At 43.2% G+C, this 18,686-nt stretch overlaps 1 protein-coding gene across 1 annotated transcript in view; it reads right to left on the reverse strand.

Annotated features, from left to right (window-relative positions):
* IQGAP3 (IQ motif containing GTPase activating protein 3) overlaps positions 1 to 18,686 on the reverse strand; it is a 70,996-nt gene that overhangs the window by 28,224 nt on the left and 24,086 nt on the right. Inside the window, exons 12-19 of the mRNA XM_020991979.2 lie at positions 16,062 to 16,225; positions 15,026 to 15,183; positions 12,689 to 12,810; positions 12,367 to 12,530; positions 6,267 to 6,357; positions 4,767 to 4,934; positions 4,507 to 4,646; positions 917 to 1,087 (exon numbers count right to left, since the gene is read on the reverse strand). Of these exons, the coding sequence (XP_020847638.1) occupies positions 917 to 1,087; positions 4,507 to 4,646; positions 4,767 to 4,934; positions 6,267 to 6,357; positions 12,367 to 12,530; positions 12,689 to 12,810; positions 15,026 to 15,183; positions 16,062 to 16,225 (1,178 nt within the window). The remainder of the gene's footprint in view (positions 1 to 916; positions 1,088 to 4,506; positions 4,647 to 4,766; positions 4,935 to 6,266; positions 6,358 to 12,366; positions 12,531 to 12,688; positions 12,811 to 15,025; positions 15,184 to 16,061; positions 16,226 to 18,686) is intronic.

Consider the following 18,686-nt stretch of genomic DNA (forward strand, 5'->3'; position numbering starts at 1 on the left):
CTCCCTTTCCCCCTCCTCCCCATCACTCCATGTACTAAGCCAAGACCAAAACTTTCTATTTTGCTTCAGAACAGATCATATGTAGGAAAGCAACAGGAAGAGGGGCTGAAAAAGCAGGTTAGGCCCAGACTGCGAGGCCTTGAATGTGAAGCTAAGACTGGGATCTTATTCAGTAGGCAATGGGAAGTTGTTATTCACTTGTGTCCGACTCTTCATGAACCCACCTGGGGTTTTCTTGGGAAACATACTGGAGTAGTTTGCCATTTCATTCCTCAGCTCATTTTACAGATGAGGAAACTGAGGCAAACAGGGTTAAGTGATTTGCCCAGGGTCACACAACTAATAAGGGTCTGAGGATAGATTTGAACTCAGGTCTTCCTGACTCCAGGCTCAGTGTTCTATCCACTGTACCACCCAAATGCCCTTTAGACAATGGGAAGAGGGATTAGTAAATGCCTACTGAAAAAACTATCTCATACACACCCACACCCACCAAATCTATAAAGTGCTTGGCCCAAGGGGAATTTAGAATGATAAAGGAGAAGAAGAAGAAAATGGATGAAGGAAAGATAACACATTTGGTGAGACTGGTCCCACCAAAGTAACTTGCCCAAGATATCTAGTGAGAAGGCTTTTAGAAGAGCAATCTTGAGCAAGTCTGGGAAGGAGGAAAAAGGCAGAAGACACTTCTGTACTTGGAGAAATTTCTTCTGCCTCTCCACAGTCCTGTTGTGCAATTTCAATCTCTCCTTCTACAATTTCCTTTCATTTTGTCCTTGGGGCAGACCAATAGGATTTCCATCTTCCGTGGAACAACTCTTTGGGGACTCAAAGACAAGTTAGCTTTCACTCAGTATAGAAGATGGGGTGAGACGCTGAAAGTCTGAGAAACCAAGAGTCTTGACGACCGCTCTACCTGAATTTTAACAATGGCTGGGAGCCAGGTCTTTAGGAATTGGGAACGCTTGCCAAACTCCTGCCGAACAAGGAAGCCCCGCATCCGGGCCTGGAGCTGGATGATAAAGCCAACATTGGCATTCCAAAGCTGGTGTCGGTCGTGGGCGGCAGTAACTGTTGTGACTGCTGCCTGTGAAAAAGAATGGAGAGTAGGGAGGGTTATACAGACCTGGCAGGTGGATGGGATGGTCATAGTCAGGGAAGAGTGAAGGAAGTTTTCTCTCCAGCCCCCACCTCAACATCATGCTTTCCTCCACCTATCACTCTAACCATTTACTCTACTGGTTTTCCTTCCTCATGCTCCTATAGTACTTTCTTCATTACATGAGAGCTCATTAGATCATTGCCTTTAGAGCTAGAATGGAAATTAAGATTACCTAGACCATTTTTCAGATTAAGAAATTGGAGGCCTAGTTTAGGGGAAGTGACTTGCCCAAGTCACATGGTTAATAATTGATGGAGCTCTGGTTGGAATATGGATTTGCATGGATATAACTTCCAGAAGAAGGTGAGCAGAAAGAAGAACTGGAGGAGAGGTCTGGAAAATCGATCACAAGTCTGGCATAGACACATATGATAGTGATGGGGGACTTCAATTATTTGAACATCTATTAGCATTCTTTCTGCCCAGAGAAGAGCAGCTAATAACTTTTTATTTATTTTTATTTTTATTTTTTTTGGCTAGGGAATGGGGTTAAGTGACTTACCCAGGGTCACACAGATAGTAAGTGTTATGTGTCTGAGGCCAGATTTGAACTCAGGTCCTCCTGAATCCAGGGCCGGTGCTCTATCCACTGCACCACCTAGTTGCCCCCAGCTAATAACTTTTAAAAAGATATTTTGTTAGGGGCAGCTAGGTGGCACAGTGAATAGATCACTGGCCCTGGAGTCAGGAGGATCTGAGTTCAAATCTTGATACTTATTATGTGTGACCCTGGGCAAGTCACTTAACCCCAATCGCCTCCCCCCCTCAAAAAAAAGATGTGTACAGAACATGAAAAGGCAAATAATGGAGGAAGACTACAAAATCATGACCTGATGATCATAAGAGATGCCAATGCTTAGAATGCACTTAGGCTGGTAAGGACGGCTAAGAACAAAATGGCAGGAATTTTACTTATGTTGGGAGAAAAGAGGGAGCTCCAAGAAGGAAGAAGACAAGTGCTCAGAGTAGATGGGCCAATCACAAGAGAAGATAGAGAGATGGCAGAACTGCTCCATTCTTAATCCACTTGTTTTCTCTGCCAAGGAGAATGATCTTTGGACTGAAAATGAGATAATAAACATGATAGAGAGGGAGTTGCTACCCAAGATAAGGACGTAAATAATAAGAGAGTGCCTCCTGCCTTAGATGAATTCAAGTCACCAGGCCCCCACTCATCTAAAATTGAGGAAACTAAAAGAACTGGCAGATATGACTGCTGAAGCTACGTCAGTGATCTTTGAAAGAAATGAATAGGAGTCACCACAGCACTGGAGAAGGGCAGGTGTCACTCCTATTTTTTTTTTGAACAATTGGGGTTAAGTGACTTGCCCAGGGTCACACAGCTAGTAAGTGTGAAGTGTTTGGTCTGAGGCCAGATTTGAACTCAGGTCCTCCTGACTTCAGGGCCCGTGCTCTATCCACTTCGCCACCTACCTTCCACTTACTCCTATTTTCAAAAAAAGGAAGAGAATGGAATCTATAGCTCCATGGAGGCTAATGAGATGGATTTCAATTCCTGGCAGGATTTGACAATGTATTATTAAAAGGATGGTCAGTGAACATCTAGAAAAGGAAGCAGTGATCACAAAGAGCCAGCATGGTTTCATCAAGAACAGGTCATGCCAGCCTAACTTCATATCCTTTTTTGACAGGGTTACTAGTCAATGAGGAAAATGTTACAGTTTACCTAGATTTTAATAAAACATGTCAAAAATACCTCATGCTGTTTTAATGGAAAAAGTGAAGGCTGGAAACTACAAAATGCTTAGGTAGACTTGAAAGTGGTTGAATGGCTGGGCCCAGAGAGTAGTTTTTAATGTTTCTATGTAAATTTGGAAGGTCTCTAGCAGAGTGTTTTAAGGATCTGTACTTGGACCTATATATTATTTAACAGATTTATTTATGACTCAGATGGTCACAGCAGGGATGCTTACCAAATTTGCAGATGACACAGTGTTGGTAGGCATAAGTTAGCATGTTAAATGAAGGTCAGGATTTAAAAAATTCTTTATAGATTAGAAGCTTGGGCTGAATTTTCATTTGGACCTGTGACTTCATCTGTGCAAGGAACTTCTAGTTTGGAAACTCTCTCTACCAAAGCAATTCTTTGGTAACTTACAGTCATAGAGTTTCCTGGTACTGAGAGGTTAAGAGACTTGATTGTAGTTACATTTAGTATGTGTCTAGAGGCAGGATTTGAACCCTTGTCTTCCTGACTAATATTGATTGTCTGGCCTTCTGTTCATTATATCATACTACCAAATCTAAGATTAAATTAAATAGGGATAAATGAAAAGTCTTTTGCTTGTTTAAAAAAAATTAACTTTCCAAGAAGAAGTGAGTAGGGTTAGACAGAAGTTCATCAGAAAAAAGTTGTGAGGTTTTAGTGACTGTAAGCTCAAAATTGAATACAAAAATATTTATAGCACCACTTTTTTGTAGTAGCAAAGAACTGGAAACAAAGTGGGTGCCCAATAACTGGGGGAGAGCTACACAAACTATAACATATGAATGCAACAGAATATTATTGTGCTATGTGAAATAATGAATATGAAAAATAACTCCCATCTCACCTGTGAAGAAATCCAGGTCAGTTATGCCCTGGAGGCTTCAAGAGAGGATTGGAGGGGAGGGAGTGGGAAGAGAGGCTGAAACCTAATGTGGGCACCATTTTAGGAAAGATACTGATAATCTGGAAAGCATCCAGAAGACAGCAATCAGGACATGGCCAAGGGCCTTAAGATCAAGTCATATGAAGATCAGTCGACAGATATGGGGATGTCAGGCTAAAGAGAGGGGGAAGACTTAGGGGGAGCAGGAGAGCTGCCTTCAAGTATCTGAAGGGCCACCACACAGAAAGAGTATTGTGCTGGCTCTGCCTAGTCTCAGAGGGCAGTGCTTGATAGCAGAAGCTGCAAAGAGAGAAATTTAGGCTTGATATGAATGAGAATGCCCGCTGGCAGTCAGATCTATACCAAAGTACAAGGGGCTACCCTCATGGGAAAGTGGCCCTCTCCTCCCTTGAGTTCTTCAGACCAGCTCTTGTTTAGGTGAGGGTCAGACTGGATGATTCTGTGATTCACAGTCCAGGGCTACCCACTACAGAACTCTTTCGACTTCTTTGGCTGGGCTACCTGAGTCTAAAATTCTTGGGGATCTCCTGGGGGAGCCACCTCCAGTTTCCATGCTTCCTGACTTTAGGGTGGGGGCAACCACAGAGGCCTTGGTGAATTCCTGATCTTTGAAAGCAGACAGGAATGACATTGGGAGCCTCACTAGGAGTGGCTTATCGTGACTGTAACTAATTTGTAAGTCAGGAGGTTTTAGCCTCCCTTCCCACTAACCTGGATCTCTTCACGAGTGAGGTGGGAAGTATTTAGGATACAATCGAAAGGGTGTTCCCAGGTCCCCTGGAAAGTTTGCAGGTGGAAGTAGTAGGCAATGCCACCCTTCATCAGATGCTGGACCCAGAAGAGCTTGTTTCCTATAAGAAAGCCATAGAAAAAGAGAGCAGAGATAAAGAGATTTGAAGAGATGGGGAGGTAGGAGGGAAAAGAAGGATAAGAAGGAGGAATGGGAAGAGAGGCAGGAGGAGGACTGATACCTAGTTGTTTCTTCCTTTCCATGGTATCCTGCAATACCTTCTGGTAGTCACTGGCACATTCTGTGACCACCCCATAGAGGGCCACAGCTGGGTTACGTAATACCCGTTCTGTCTGGGCTGACTTCCCTTCCTTGATGGCTTGGTTGATGGCAGCCACTCCAAGGGCCACTAGGGTGGCAGAATAAGAGAGAGAAAAGTCAATTAGCTCCTGGGGAACTTCCACAAGAAGCATGCTGTTCTGGGCTGTGGGAGAGGTGAAAGAGAAGAGATACAGTGGGATAGGGAAGAGGAGACAGTGAAATGGAAATGGGGAGGGTGTGGGGAAGGGACACTATCAGTCTTGCATGCATCCCTGGAGGAAGACAATGTTGAACTCGATTAGGAAGAAGGGCAGAAATGGAAGTGGATAGATAAAGGAGAACTAGACATCTCAAGAAGAAAGAATGACTACAGCATTTGATGGGGTTATAAGGTAGGGAACACGGTGGTTTCCCTGAATGGAGTAGGGAATACAAGTTGGAGAGCTGGCGGGAAACAAGGTGGAGGGGTCATGTAGGGGAGAAGCTTCGATTCACTAAGATGCTCAGGATCTGCCTTCAAGGAGCTGAACAAATGGACAGATGGTGCTATGTGAAGGACAATGGATGCAAAGGACACACTCCGAGAGAAAACATGCATCAGTTTTTGCACCGATTTTACCTCTTACACTTTCACATAGTCTATAGTCTAGTCAAACTGGACTAATTCCTTGCTCCCCAAACAGTTCATGTGTTCTCACTTCCTCTGGCTTTAGCTCACAAGCCCAAAACACTCTCCCTCCACCTTTTTGACCAATCAATCAATCAATAAACATTTATTAAGCACCTATTATGTGCCAGGAGCTATGCGAAGCACTGAATCCCCACCCACCCTTCAAAAGTCCACTCAGACCCCACTTCTGTGATAAAGCCTTCACTTATGCCCCTGACAGTGACAACTTTCTGTTTCTTTGGCTTCACACAGCACTTCTAGATAGTCATGAGCTTTTGAGAGCAAGGACTGGGTCATGACTGCCCCCCATGCTTAACCCAGGAGTCTGAACATAGCAGAAGCTTAATGAATATTTGTTGGCTGAATCCCCCTCTCTCCTCTCCTCCCCATCTCACTCAGCTGAGAGAATGAACTCTGAAACACGTTCTGGGGGTAGAGTCTCACCAGAACCTAACACAAAGGCAGAAGAGGAAAAAAAAAAGGGTGGACAGTTTGTTTCAGCCTGTTGCATGATTTCTTATATGCTCCTGGCACGTGCCAACGTTGGGAGTGATGCATGAGGAGGAGGTCTGGGGAGGACAAGTGAGGCAGCAGAAAGGGGTTGAGTACAAAAAAGATTCTCTCATCCCTTTGACCATCAAACAGCCTCTTCTAAAGTTCAGCCAACAAGTCTTCTGCAATGTGAGTCTGCTTCTTCTCAGGAGGGATGGAATGGGATAGGAATGGGTATAATTCCTTTATCCTTCTTACTCTTCTGAGCTGCTTCTGTCTCCTGATTAGCTTTGGCCACTCCCTGGCGGATCTCCTCCAACCACAGCACAGCTCCAGGGTCCTTTGTTACCTAGAGTAGAGGTAGAGAAGAAAGAAGATTAGGGGCCAGTCTGGACTCCCAATTTTACAAGAGTTTCCCCCACCCCTCCATGAGGTTAACTGGACACTCTGACCTGAACTGGACCTTCTAACAGGTAACCCTACTCCTCTCATCTACCCTGTCCACAGCCAGCAGAAGCAGTGTCCTCTTAAAGGGTCCAAGGATTTAACTAGCAATTCATCAAAGAGGAAGCAGAAATTGTGAAGGAATGCTTGAAAAAGCTAAAACCTCACACCTATCAAAATAGCAAAAATAAATAACAATGATAAAAGGCTTTGTTAGTGGGTGGTTTAAGGCCACAGGTGGCCTTGGGCATTGCTGATAATTATGCAAATGCAGTATGCTTTCTGAAGAGCAATCAGAAAGCCTATCAGTTCTGGAAAGGTGTGCTGGGCTTAGAACTGGTTCTAGAACTGCTACCTACTAAGTGATCTTGGGTCAGTCACTTAGACACTGTTTTCAATCCATCAATCAACAAGTACTTAAACAGTTACTCTGTCTGCCAGACCCCGGTGCTAGAGAAACAGAGATAGAAGTGAAACCATCCCTGCCCTCAAGGAGCTTATACTCCATAGAGGAAGACAGTAAGTACATACATAAGGATATTAAAAAACAAAAAAAAAAACAGATACAGGATGATTAGGGAGGGGAGGAAGTTAGCAATTGAGGGGTTCTTTTCCTGAATGAAGAAATGGTTTTGGGGTTGAATCTTACTAGAGGTTTTAAGAGCTGGAAGTGAGTATGGGGTGCATTACAAAGGCACTGGGACAGGGAAACTGGATGACACATTCAAATCCCAGTAAGAAGGCTGACTTCATCACGAAGAGGAATAACATCTGAGAAGGCTAGAAAGGGAGTCTGAGGCCAGGTTTTGGCTTTGAGTACCAAAGAGAGGGGTTTATATTGATCCCAGAGGTCATAAGAAGCCACTGGACTTTAATGAAAAGGGTAATGACGTGACCAGACATACACTTTGGGAAAATCACTTTGGCAGTTACGTGGAAGAAAAACAGGAGTGGGGAGAGACCGGAGGCAGGGAGACCAAGAAGGAGGTTACTGCAATAGTCTAGGTGAGAGGGGATAAAGGCCTTAATTTGAGGGGTGACTGGGAAGGTAGGGGGAAGGGAATGCCTGATAAGAGACGTGAAGGTGGAAATGGTGACCTCAAGCAACCTCTATGGGATGAGGGAGCAGGAGGGGTCAAGGATGATCCAAGGTGGGAATCTGGGAGCTTGGAAGAGGTGGTGTCCTGAGCAGAAATTCTCAAAGTTCAAAAGAAGGGTGAATTTGGGATAAAAGACAGTGAAGTCTGTTTTGGACATGTCAAAATGAAAATAACAACCCTTCCAAAGATTCATTATTTCATCAGAGTGGGTTCTCTACACCAAAGATCAAGACCTTGTCCATACCTTACTAGATAACTTTAAGAATTGTTGTGTCCAAAATACAAATTCATGCCTTGGTGATGATCCTTCTGGTGGTGAGAATAACAATTTATCTTGTTGCACGAAAGGAAGATGTGCTGCTGACCATCCCTTTTGACCTTGTAATTCCACTATTAGGATAACACTCTAATTATTTAACAAAAACTTATTAACTAAACACTTTCTCTAGGCCAGGCACTGTGCTGAATGCTGGAGATACAATGACAGAAATGAAATCGTCCCTGTCTTCAAGGAGCTTACATTCTATCATGGGAGACAACAAGGGCACATCTAAACATATGCAAAATAAATTTAGAAAAAAAAAACAACTTTATTGGGAATGGGTGGGAGGGGGGCACTAGCAGCTCTCACTGGGGAGAGGGGGTCATGTCCAGACTTGTGATTTCATTAGGACAACAGAGCAGAAATCCCTTCAACTGATTCAGAACCTAATTAGTCTGTAACTCAGTCTCAAAGATTTTCCTGGGACTCTGAGAGGTTTAAGTGATTTGCCCAGGGTCACACGACTAGTAGGCAGTGAGGTAACACAGCAGTTAGAGCACTGGATCTGGAGTCTGGAAGACCTGAGTTCAAATCCAGCTGTAGACTAGCTGTATGACCCTGGGGCAAGTCACCCCTTTTGCCTCAGTTTCCTCAACTATAAAATGGGGATAATAATAGCACCTACCTCCCAGGGACGTTATAAAGATCAAAAGAGAGAATATTTATAAAGTGCTGTGCAAACCTTAAAGCGCTACATATATACTAACTCTTAATATTATTTAAATTTTTTTTTCTATTATTATGTGTCAGAAGTGAGTCTCAAAACTCAATCTTAAAGACTTTCAAGATTCTCTCCACTACTTCAAGGTCTCTTCTCTATAAAGATTTTTATAGCTACATTATTTGTAATGTGGGAAAAACTGGAAACTGAGTAAATACTCAATGGCTGGGGAATGATACCTCGATAGAACATGTCACACAAGGAGAAGGACAGATTGACACTCATATACCACCTGTATCACAGCACTGCCTCTGGAGTCAGAGGAACTGGGTTCAAATATTGCTTCTGACACTATCTGTGTGACCTTGGGCAAGTCATTTAACTTCCTTGGGCCTCAGTCTCCTCATTTGTAAAATGAGGGAATGGGACCGGATGGCCTGCGCAGCCCCTTCTAGGTCTAAATGCACGATCCTGTAATTTCCATAAATAAAATGTTTATTCTATAAAGTAAAACCTTTCTAGAACTAGGGATACATTTACTGATACTCAAACATAATCAATAAGGACTGAGATGTTTTAAAGCAGGGATTCTTTTTTTTTCTCTGGATGAGTCAGTCAGGGTTAAGTGACTTGCCCAGGGTCACACAGCTAATACGTTTCAAGCGTCTGAGGTCACATTTGAACTCAGGTCCTCCTGACTCCAAGGTCAGAGCTCTATCTACTGTGCCACCTAGCTGCCCCTAAAGCAGGGATTCTTAAGCAGGGATCTGTGAACTTGGATGGGAAAAAGATTACCTCTTTATTTTCACTAACTTCTAATGAACATTTAACATTTCCTTCAGTTGAGAATTTAAAAAACCCACAAACCTTATTCTAAGAAGGGGTCCATACACTCTACCAGATTGCCAAAGGGGTCCATGAAACAAAAAAAAGGTTAAGAACCCCTGTTTTAGAGTGAGCTATTGGGGCAGCTAGGTGGTGCCATGGACAGTGCACTGGCCCTGGAGTCAGGAGGACCTGAGTTCAAATCTGGCCTCAGACACATGATACTCACTAGCTGTGTGACCCTGGGCAAGTCACTTAACTGACTGCCTCGCCAAAAAAAAAAAAAGATAGAGCGAGCTATTGAGGGGGTAGAGGTTAGAACAAAGAGCAGACTAGCTTCAGAAGATCTGGATTCGAAATACTTACTGGATATGTGACCTCAGGCAAATCACTTAACATCCCTCAGCCTCAGTCTCCTCAGATGTAAAATGAGGATAATAGTACCACATACTTGCAGGACTGTGGTGAAGAAAGCTTTTTGTACACTTTAAGCACTGTATAAGTATAAGTTATCCTTACTTGAATGTTTAAAAAAATTCAAATTATAGTGGTTCAATACTCACTAGATTCTTTCTTTCTTTTTTAAAGTACAGTTCATAAGGAAAAAAGAAATTGTGTTCTTCAATATAAAATAAAAAAATTCCCTCCCTGTTCAGGAAGCTGTAATGGCTCTGTATTGCCTGTTGGATCAGGTCCTAACTCTTGGGTCTGGATTCAGGATTTCTACCCTGCATCATCTCCTCTGGGCCCCAACCATCCTGCCAGGAGAGAACACTCTGGAATCTCCACTCCAGCCTGGCTCAGACTCTTCCCCTAATCTCTAAGCCAGGGGCCCTGCAGCCTCAGGGCCGAATGTGGTCCTCTAGGTCCTCATGCTCAGCCCTTTGAATCCAAACATCACAGAACAAATCCCTAAATAAAAGGATTTTTCAATCAGTCAAAAGGCCAAACCCAAGGACCTAGAAGGCCACGTGTGGCCTCGGGGCTATAGGTTCCCCACCCCTGCAGTCTCTGCCATTACCTCCGCCTGTCATGTTCTCTAACTCACCTTCTGTTTCTTCCTTCCTTACCCTCTTTTTATAATTTCCTCTTTCTCTGGGAAGCCACTCCAGATTGCTTCCAATGGCTCCACTCCTTCCTCTGGGATTACAGGACATAGAGACTTTAAGAGACTGTTTATTCTAAGCCTTTCATTTCCCAGATGAGAAAACAGATGGGAAGAAAGAAGATAAGTGACCTAGCTAAGGTCATACAGAAAGGTGGCAAAGCCAGCATCTGAACCCATGGTACCATGCTGCTTTCTTGTCTCTCTGTCTGTGTCCTTTGGGTACCTCTTTCTCCCTTTTTATCCTCCAGTGCCTAGGATGGACACAATGAGTGCTCAGTCCTTGTAGTAAACTAGATAATTCTTTTTTTTTCCTCTTTTTTTCTTTTCTTTTCTTTTTTGGGCTAGGCAATGGGGTTAAGTGACTTGCTCAGGGTCACACAGCTAGTAAGTATCAAGTGTCTGAGGCCAAAGTTGAACTCAGGTCCTCCTGACTCCAGGGCTGGTGCTCTATCCACTGCGCCACCTAGCTGCCTCAATAATTCTTTTTAAAAAATATATATTTTATTTTTTTCACTAAATATTTCCCAGTTACTTAAAAAAAATTTTCAACATTCATTTTTTAAATTTTTTTGAGTTCCAAATTCTCTCCTTTCCTCCTGGTGCTCCCCCCTCCTTAAGAAGGCAGGCAATTTGTTATCAATTATACATGTGAAGTCATGCAAAACTTATTTCCATATCAGTCATGTTGCAAAAGAAAACACAAACAAAAAAATAAAGCTTTTAAAAAAGTATGCTTCAACTCTGAGGTACCACATTACACCTATCAGATTGTCAAACATGACAAAACAGGAAAATTATAAATATTGGAGACGTGGGAAAACTGGAACACTAATGCATTGTTGGTGGAGTTGTGAACCAATCCAACCACTCTGGACAGCAATTTGGAACTATACCCAAAAGGCTATAAAACTGTACACCCGTTAACCCAGCAATACTACTTTTAGGTCTGTATCCCAGAAAGATCCTAAAAATGGGAAAAGGACCCACATGTATAAAAATATTTATAGCAGCTCTTTTTGTGGTGGCAAAGAATTGGAAATTGAGCGGATGCTCATCAATTGGGGAATGTCTGAACAAGCTGTGGTATGTGAATGTAATGGAATACTATTGTTCTATAAGAAGTGGTGAACATGTAGATTTCAGAAAAACCTAGAAAGACTTGCATGAACTGATGCTGAGTGAAGTGAGCAGAACCAGGAGAACACTGTATACAGTAACAGCAACAACTGACTTTGATAGATTTAGCTCTTCTCGGCAATGCAAGGATCTAAGACAACTCCAAAAGACTCATGATGGAAAATGCTATCCACATCCAGAGAAAGCACTGATGGAGTCTGAACGCAGATTGAACCATACTATTCTTTCTCTCTTTCTCTTTTTCCTTTCTCATGGTTTTTTCCTTTTGTTCTGATTCTTCTTTTACAATATGACTAATGTGGAAACATGTTTAATATGATCATACATGTATAGCCTATATCAGATTGCATACCATCTTGGGGGCGGGGGGAGAATTTAGAGCTCAAAATCTTATAAAAGTGCATGTTGAAAACTAAAAATAAAAGAATTTATTTTAAAAAATTATTTTGTTACTTTGAAAAGAATGGAAATATAAACTTCATTTTAAAAAGCCATACTAGCCTTAAGAACTCAAAAAAATTAAGTATTTGTGTTAATATTAAACTCTGACCTTATAAGTCTTACTAAGAAAAATATTTTCAAGATGATCTGGTCACAACACTGCAGAGTTACGTTATGCTGCATTTTGTTTTTTAATAAAAATTTATTTTGCAAACAAGGAAAAAAAAGTATGCTTTAATCAGCATTCAGAATTCATCAGTTCTCTCTGTGGAGGTGGATAGCATTTTTCATCATGTGATGTAGATAATTCTCAAGCCTACCTGGGCCTTCTTTCTCTTGGCTGAGGTCAGGATATGGTGGTACAGGGGGCCAACAGGGACAGTGACATTATTCAGGCCAGCAGAGGGCAACAGTAGGGCAGTCAAAGTCTTCTCTGGTTTTCTCTGATCCAGGGCCTCATTGATGAGACTGACTGCGAGGATCTCTGATGGAACAGTAAGAGTCTACTAAGGAAGGGAAGCCCAAGGCTGCATTCTAGGATTAGAATGATAGCAAACAAAAGCAGTTGCAGTGACCAGAACTGGGGGTTGTGAGTCTGACCCCCGACACAATCCATCCCTTCCAATCCAACACCCAACTCACGCTCTGTCTCCTCCTGGACCTGACCATTGACTTGGCTCACAGTGGCCTGCAAGTCATTCCAGCTCAGGAAGGCCCCGGCCTCATTCCGTTCCTGCCACAGCCTTCCCAGGGCATCAAAATAACTGAGGATTAAGGAAAGACAAGATAAGTTGGGAGGTTTGGGATCTCACAGCACTTACGGGTCAGGAGAGATGGAGGATTTTACCTCTCAAAGAGAAAGTAAGGCTTAAAGAAAGAGACTAAGAACAGTAATAGCTTAAATTTTATCTAAGTGCTTTAAAGGTTACAAAGTGATTTCTCTACAACGACCCCATGAGGTAGAGAGTGCAAGTATTGGTATCCTCATTTTGCAGATGAGGAGACAGGCTCAGAGGCAAAAAGATTTCATAGGTACTGAATCTCAGAGCCAGGACTTGAATCCAAGATCAAGTCACCTTTCCACTATCCATCTACCATCTTTCCACCATCCACCCACCATCTTTCCACTATCTACCATCTTTCCACTATTCATCCACCATCTCTCCACCAGCCCCACAGTCAGAGGGACAATCAGATTACATCTCCTTCTCTTTTCCACATGCCCAGGACCATCTCTCCTTGAAGGGAAGCAGGCAGTGACTTCATGCTGGAGCAGAGATGTCTAGACTCCAAACCTAATGAAGAAACTCATTTCCAAAATCACAGACTTGCTCCCAGGACACGGACTATTTCAGAACCTTGTTTTCTTGGTGCCAAGGACCTGAAAACTTGCCAAAGTCCGAAAAGGACACAGTTTTAAGTACTTTCCTCCCCTTTCCATACTTTGAACAGTCCAGCCAGACCGGCCCCCTTAATGGTCCTCACAAAGGAGGCTCTCATTTCCCACCTCCATGCCTTTGCACAGTTTATATCCCACGCCTCCTCATCTCAGTCCTTTGTGTCCTTCAAAACTCACTTTCTACAGGAAGTCTTTCCCAATGTCCCCAGCTCTTACTAACACCTCCTCCCCCCAAAGAATCTTGCATTGATTATGCATAGATTCATATATGCATATGCTGTGTCTCCCTTTCCGCCCTCCCCTCAAATTCAACATAAGCATCTTGAGAGCAGGAACTCTTTCTTGTAGCCTTTTTATTTGTTTTTTTTTTTTGGTGAGGCAGTTGGGGTTAAGTGACTTGCCCAGGGTCACACAGGTAGTAAGTGTTAATGTGTCTGAGGCAGCATTTGAACCCAGGTCCTTCTGACTTCAGGGCTGGTGCTCTATCCACTGTGTCACCTAGCTGCCCCTCTTTTAGCCTTTTTATTACCAGCACTTAGCACACTGCTTGGCACCTACCAGGCATTTAATAAATGCTTACTTTCAGAAAAACCTGGAAAGACTTGTATGGACTGACGCTGAGTAAAGTGAGCAGAACCAAGAGAATGTTGTACACAACAACAGCCACATTGTGTGATGACTAATATTGATAAACTTAACCCTTTCCAGCAATACAAGGATCTAGGACATCTCCAAAGGCCTCATGATGGAAAATGTTATCCACATCCAAAGAAAGAACTATGGAAGCTGAATTGCTATTTTTTCCCCTCTTCTGTTGAGTTTTGTTTCCTCTTTCTGGTGGTTCCTCTTATTGGTTCTAATTTTTACTCACAACATCTCTAATGTGGAAATATGTTTAATAGGAATGTATTTGTATAGCCTATATAAGATTGTACGCCATCTTAGGAAGGGTGGTGAGGAGGAAGGGGGAGAAAAATTTTAAACTCAAAAGCATATGGAAGTGATTGTTGATAAATCAAAATAAATTAATAAAAAAATTTTAAAAAATGCTTACTGATGGAAGGATCATCTGTAAAATGGGTCTAATAATATTTGCACTATTCACCTTGTTGTTCAGTCGTTTTAGTTATGTCCAACTTGATTCTTTGTGACCCCATTTGGAATTTTCTTGGCGAACATACTGGAGTGCTTTGCTATTTCCTTCTCCAGCTCATTTTACAGATGAGGAACTGAGACAAAAAGAACTAAGTGACTTGCCCAAGGTCACACAGCTAGTGACTGAGGCCAAATTTGAACTCAGGAAGAGGAGTTTTCCTGACCTCAGGCTCAGCACTCTATCCACAGCACCATCTAACTGCCCTCTATTCACCTACTGGGCTTTTAATAAATGCTTATTGATTGATGGAATATCTGCAAAATGGGTCTAATAATATTTGCACTATCTAGCTCACAAAGCTATGAGGAAAGCACTTTGTAACCCTTAAAAGTACCATGCAAATCAGTTGTTTTCATTTCAGCTTCCTGTTTCTGTCACATCCCTGAGGTTTTAAAGATCCTGTGCCTTGCCTTGCCTTGCTTACCGCTGGGCATTCTCTCCATCCACTTCAGCCAGGCCCAAAGCTGGGCTCACCAGACTGTTCCAGAAGCCCCCAGCATCCCCTGCCTCCAGGCACCGATTAACCAGGGCAACAGCAGAGAGCATCTCCAAAGCCACAAAGAGTTCCTCCTGAGCCAATTCCTAGGAGAGAGGCGTGGAAGTCCCCTTGACAAATCCGACACCTTAAGGGTACCTCCCCTCCACCCTAAACTGACTGGAGTCAGAAAGACCTGAGTTCAAATCCTGCTTCAGGTGATTATCAGCTGTGTGATCCTAGGTAAATCACTTAACTACTCTCAGACTCAGTTTCCTCATCTTGTAAAATGAGGATAATAAAAGCAAAATAATAAAATCTCCCAGGATTCTTGTGGGGGTCAAATGAGATAAAATATATAAAATGCTTTGCAAACCTTAAAGTGGTATACATGTGACACTTATTATTACTATACAATCTCATATCTCACTAGCCCACATCCCCTTTGCAAATATATAATGCACACTGGCTCTTTCTTCCTAGTAGGATGTGTCCCCCGTCCCGGCCCGACTTGCTCCCACTCTCCCACAACCTTCCATTCGAATCCTCTGGATTAAATGCCCTATCCACTGGACTCCTTGAATCTTAGCCTTCCGCCAGTCAAACCCTTCCCTACTCTGCCACCCCTTAAGAAGGCTTCTGAGGCTTATCCACCTCTGCCCAAGTCCACTCCCCTCCAGGCTTTTCCACCCCCCACCACAGGTATCTAGAACTCTGGCCCCCTGGATCTTCTGCAATTGATCTTATGTCTTGTGCTCTGGAGGTGTAGAATTTCTCCAAAAGGCTAGGGCTGTCCCTTTTCTTCCCCTCAGATCCCTCCTTATGGTCTTAAGGCAGGGTACTGGTGTTAGATCAGGGGTTAGAGATCAGCAAGATTTCTGTTCTAGTAATGGGCAGAGGACCAGGGGGATGGAGAAAGTACCCCATGACTATCCACAATCTCTCCAGTTGTCAGGAGACCTTGTGACCCCTTCTTGTGACTCACCCCTTCCTGTTGCCGCTGAATCAAACTTAGTTCCTGCTGGTACATGGATTCAGCAAAGGGATACACCTCAGGCAGCTGGGCTTCAGGGCACATGAGCTCCCTCACCGTGTCTGCTGCCAGCCCGCTGCGGATGGCTCTATTGATCCGTCCAACAGCCTGGAGCACTGGTAGGGGTACAGAAAAGCTGATTCAGCTAGTCACTTAAGCAAAGTATCTGCCCCCAATCCAGCCCTACCCCCCAATGTGGCAGTATTGAGCAGTTTAAAAAACCACCCCTCATACCAAATGACCCAACAATGCCATTTCTGGGACCAGGCCCTGAGGATGCTGTTAAATAGGAAAAGAGAACTTTCAGGACAAGGACAAACCTAGCTGCTTTATTTGTAACGGCGGGAAGCTGGAAACAACCTTTATGTCTTCCCACTGTGGAATGGATGAATAATTATGATATATCATTGCAATGGTGTTTGATTATGTTTAAAAAATTACAGATCTGGGGGCAGCTAGGTGGCGCAGTGGATAGAGCACCGGCCCTGAAGTTAGGAGGACCGGAGTTCAAATATGGCCTCAGACCAAACACTTGACACTTACTAGCTGTGTGACCCTGGGCAAGTCACTTAACCCCAATTGCCTAAAAAATAAAAAAAATTTTTAAAAAAGAGACAAATTTGATGACTACAAAGAAACAAGGACAAGGAATGGATTATATGAAGCGACACAAACAAAAGACAGCAGAATTTAAAAAAAACAAACACCAAAGGCACTAACTTTGGCTTGTTTTAAAACAATACCACCATCACAGCAGCATTGTGGCTTAATACAAAGAGCATTAGAGCTAGACTTGAAATCCAAACACCTACATTCAAATCCCAGTTCCAGCACTTGCTTGCTATGTGACTTATGTGAACAAGCCACATTAGCCTCCTAAAGCAGTTTCTTCATCTGTCAAATGGGGACAACACATACTATCTACCTCATGGGAGTGTTATGTTGACAATGCTTTCTGAACGTTAAAATGCTATAGAAATGCAGGTTGTTGTAATTGTTTATAATAAAAAAAAACCTACAGCAGAGTTTTATTTTAAGCACAGAGACGGAAGAGAGCAGAAGAGGATAGACTGTAAATAAATTGCTAGGCTCCGCACTGTAGACGAATTTTTAGAACAAATTTGGATGGTGTGTTGGCAGAAGAGGGAGAAGGGGAGAAGGGAAAGAAGGTGCCCTCGGGTGGCCAGCTACCATAGCAGTGGGGGAGGGGGTGGTGTGTGTGTGTGTGTGTGTGGGTGTAAGATAATTGGGAATTGAGTATGTCAGGTCTCTGAACTCAGAAAGCCTTGATGCTCAGCGAAAAAAGGTGAGACTCTTGTTCTTAGCAACATAAATTGACTTCCACTCCACCACAAGGGCCAAGCTGAAAGCCAAGAGGAGAAAGACGAGGCAGGGCCAAGCAACCTAGCTGTGCTGGCCCCAGAGGCCTCAGGTGCAGAGATGGGCCCCTGGCAGGAGACTTCACCCTGAGAAGGACTCTACCAGTTCTGATGTAGGACTCTTAGTTCAGCCACGTGATAAAGGACTTTTGTCACCATCTGACTCTTCCCCGACAAGGAGCATTCCATCTTTTAGTGCAAGGTCTACCTGGCCTGAAATTAATTTGTCTGATTGTGTGTCACGGATCCCTTATCACACTGGGCAGATTTTGTCTTCTTGGCGGCTAAATATAAAATTGTATAATAAATCCTCTCTGCCTTTTTTGGGTTGAGAGGGAAAAAAAAAAAGAAAAATGTCTAGACTTGCCACCTTAGGCCAGAGGTAAATTATCAGCAAGGTTGATATAATAAGAGGAATTCCTAGGCCAAAGGCTCAAGATCTCCCTGGGTGAATCCCACAAAGAATCTGACTCCACAGGTAGTCCTCAGCAAGGACTCCCCAGCCTAGGGCAATCCTAGAGCAAACCATCAGACAAAAGTGTTGCCCTGCCAAGACAAGCAATCAAATGATCAATGAGCATTTATTAAGCACCTACTACATGCCAGGTACTGTGCTAGGCACTGGAGATACAAAGGCAAAAACAGAATTATCCCTTGAGAGAACATGTATAATGGAAGATATTCAAAATAAATTTAAGGTGATTTGGAAAGGGAGAGCTGGGGGCAGTGGAAGTCTTGAAGCAATAAAGGAGTCTCAAAAATGGAGGTGGGGAAGGAACACGTTTCAGGCAGAGATGAAGGGTTCTGTGTGTCTGTCTGGAACAGCAAGAAAGCCAATGTAGCTGGACCAGATAGAGTGTGCAGAAGGGAATGACGTCCAATGAGGCCGGAAAGGTAGGCAGGGGCCACGTGGGGAGGGCTTTAAAAACCAATCAAAGGGGTTTATAACTGATCGGGAACCACTGGAGTTAACTGAATAGGAGAATGACAGGTCCACACTTAGAGAAAATCACTCCAGCAACTGGGTAAAGTATGGTTTAGAGAGAGAATACTGAGGCTGAAAAACCAGTTAAGACGCTATTGTAACAATCTAGGTGAGAGGTGATGAGGAGGGGCCTGAACTAGGGTGGTGATTATATGAGTAGAGAGAAGGGGATGGATTTAAGATGTGGAGACTGAAACAAGATTTGACAGCTGA

This window comes from Phascolarctos cinereus, unplaced genomic scaffold (assembly GCF_003287225.1).
Source record: "Phascolarctos cinereus isolate Bilbo 61053 unplaced genomic scaffold, phaCin_HiC Scaffold_5;HRSCAF=322, whole genome shotgun sequence".
NCBI lineage: Eukaryota > Metazoa > Chordata > Mammalia > Diprotodontia > Phascolarctidae > Phascolarctos > Phascolarctos cinereus.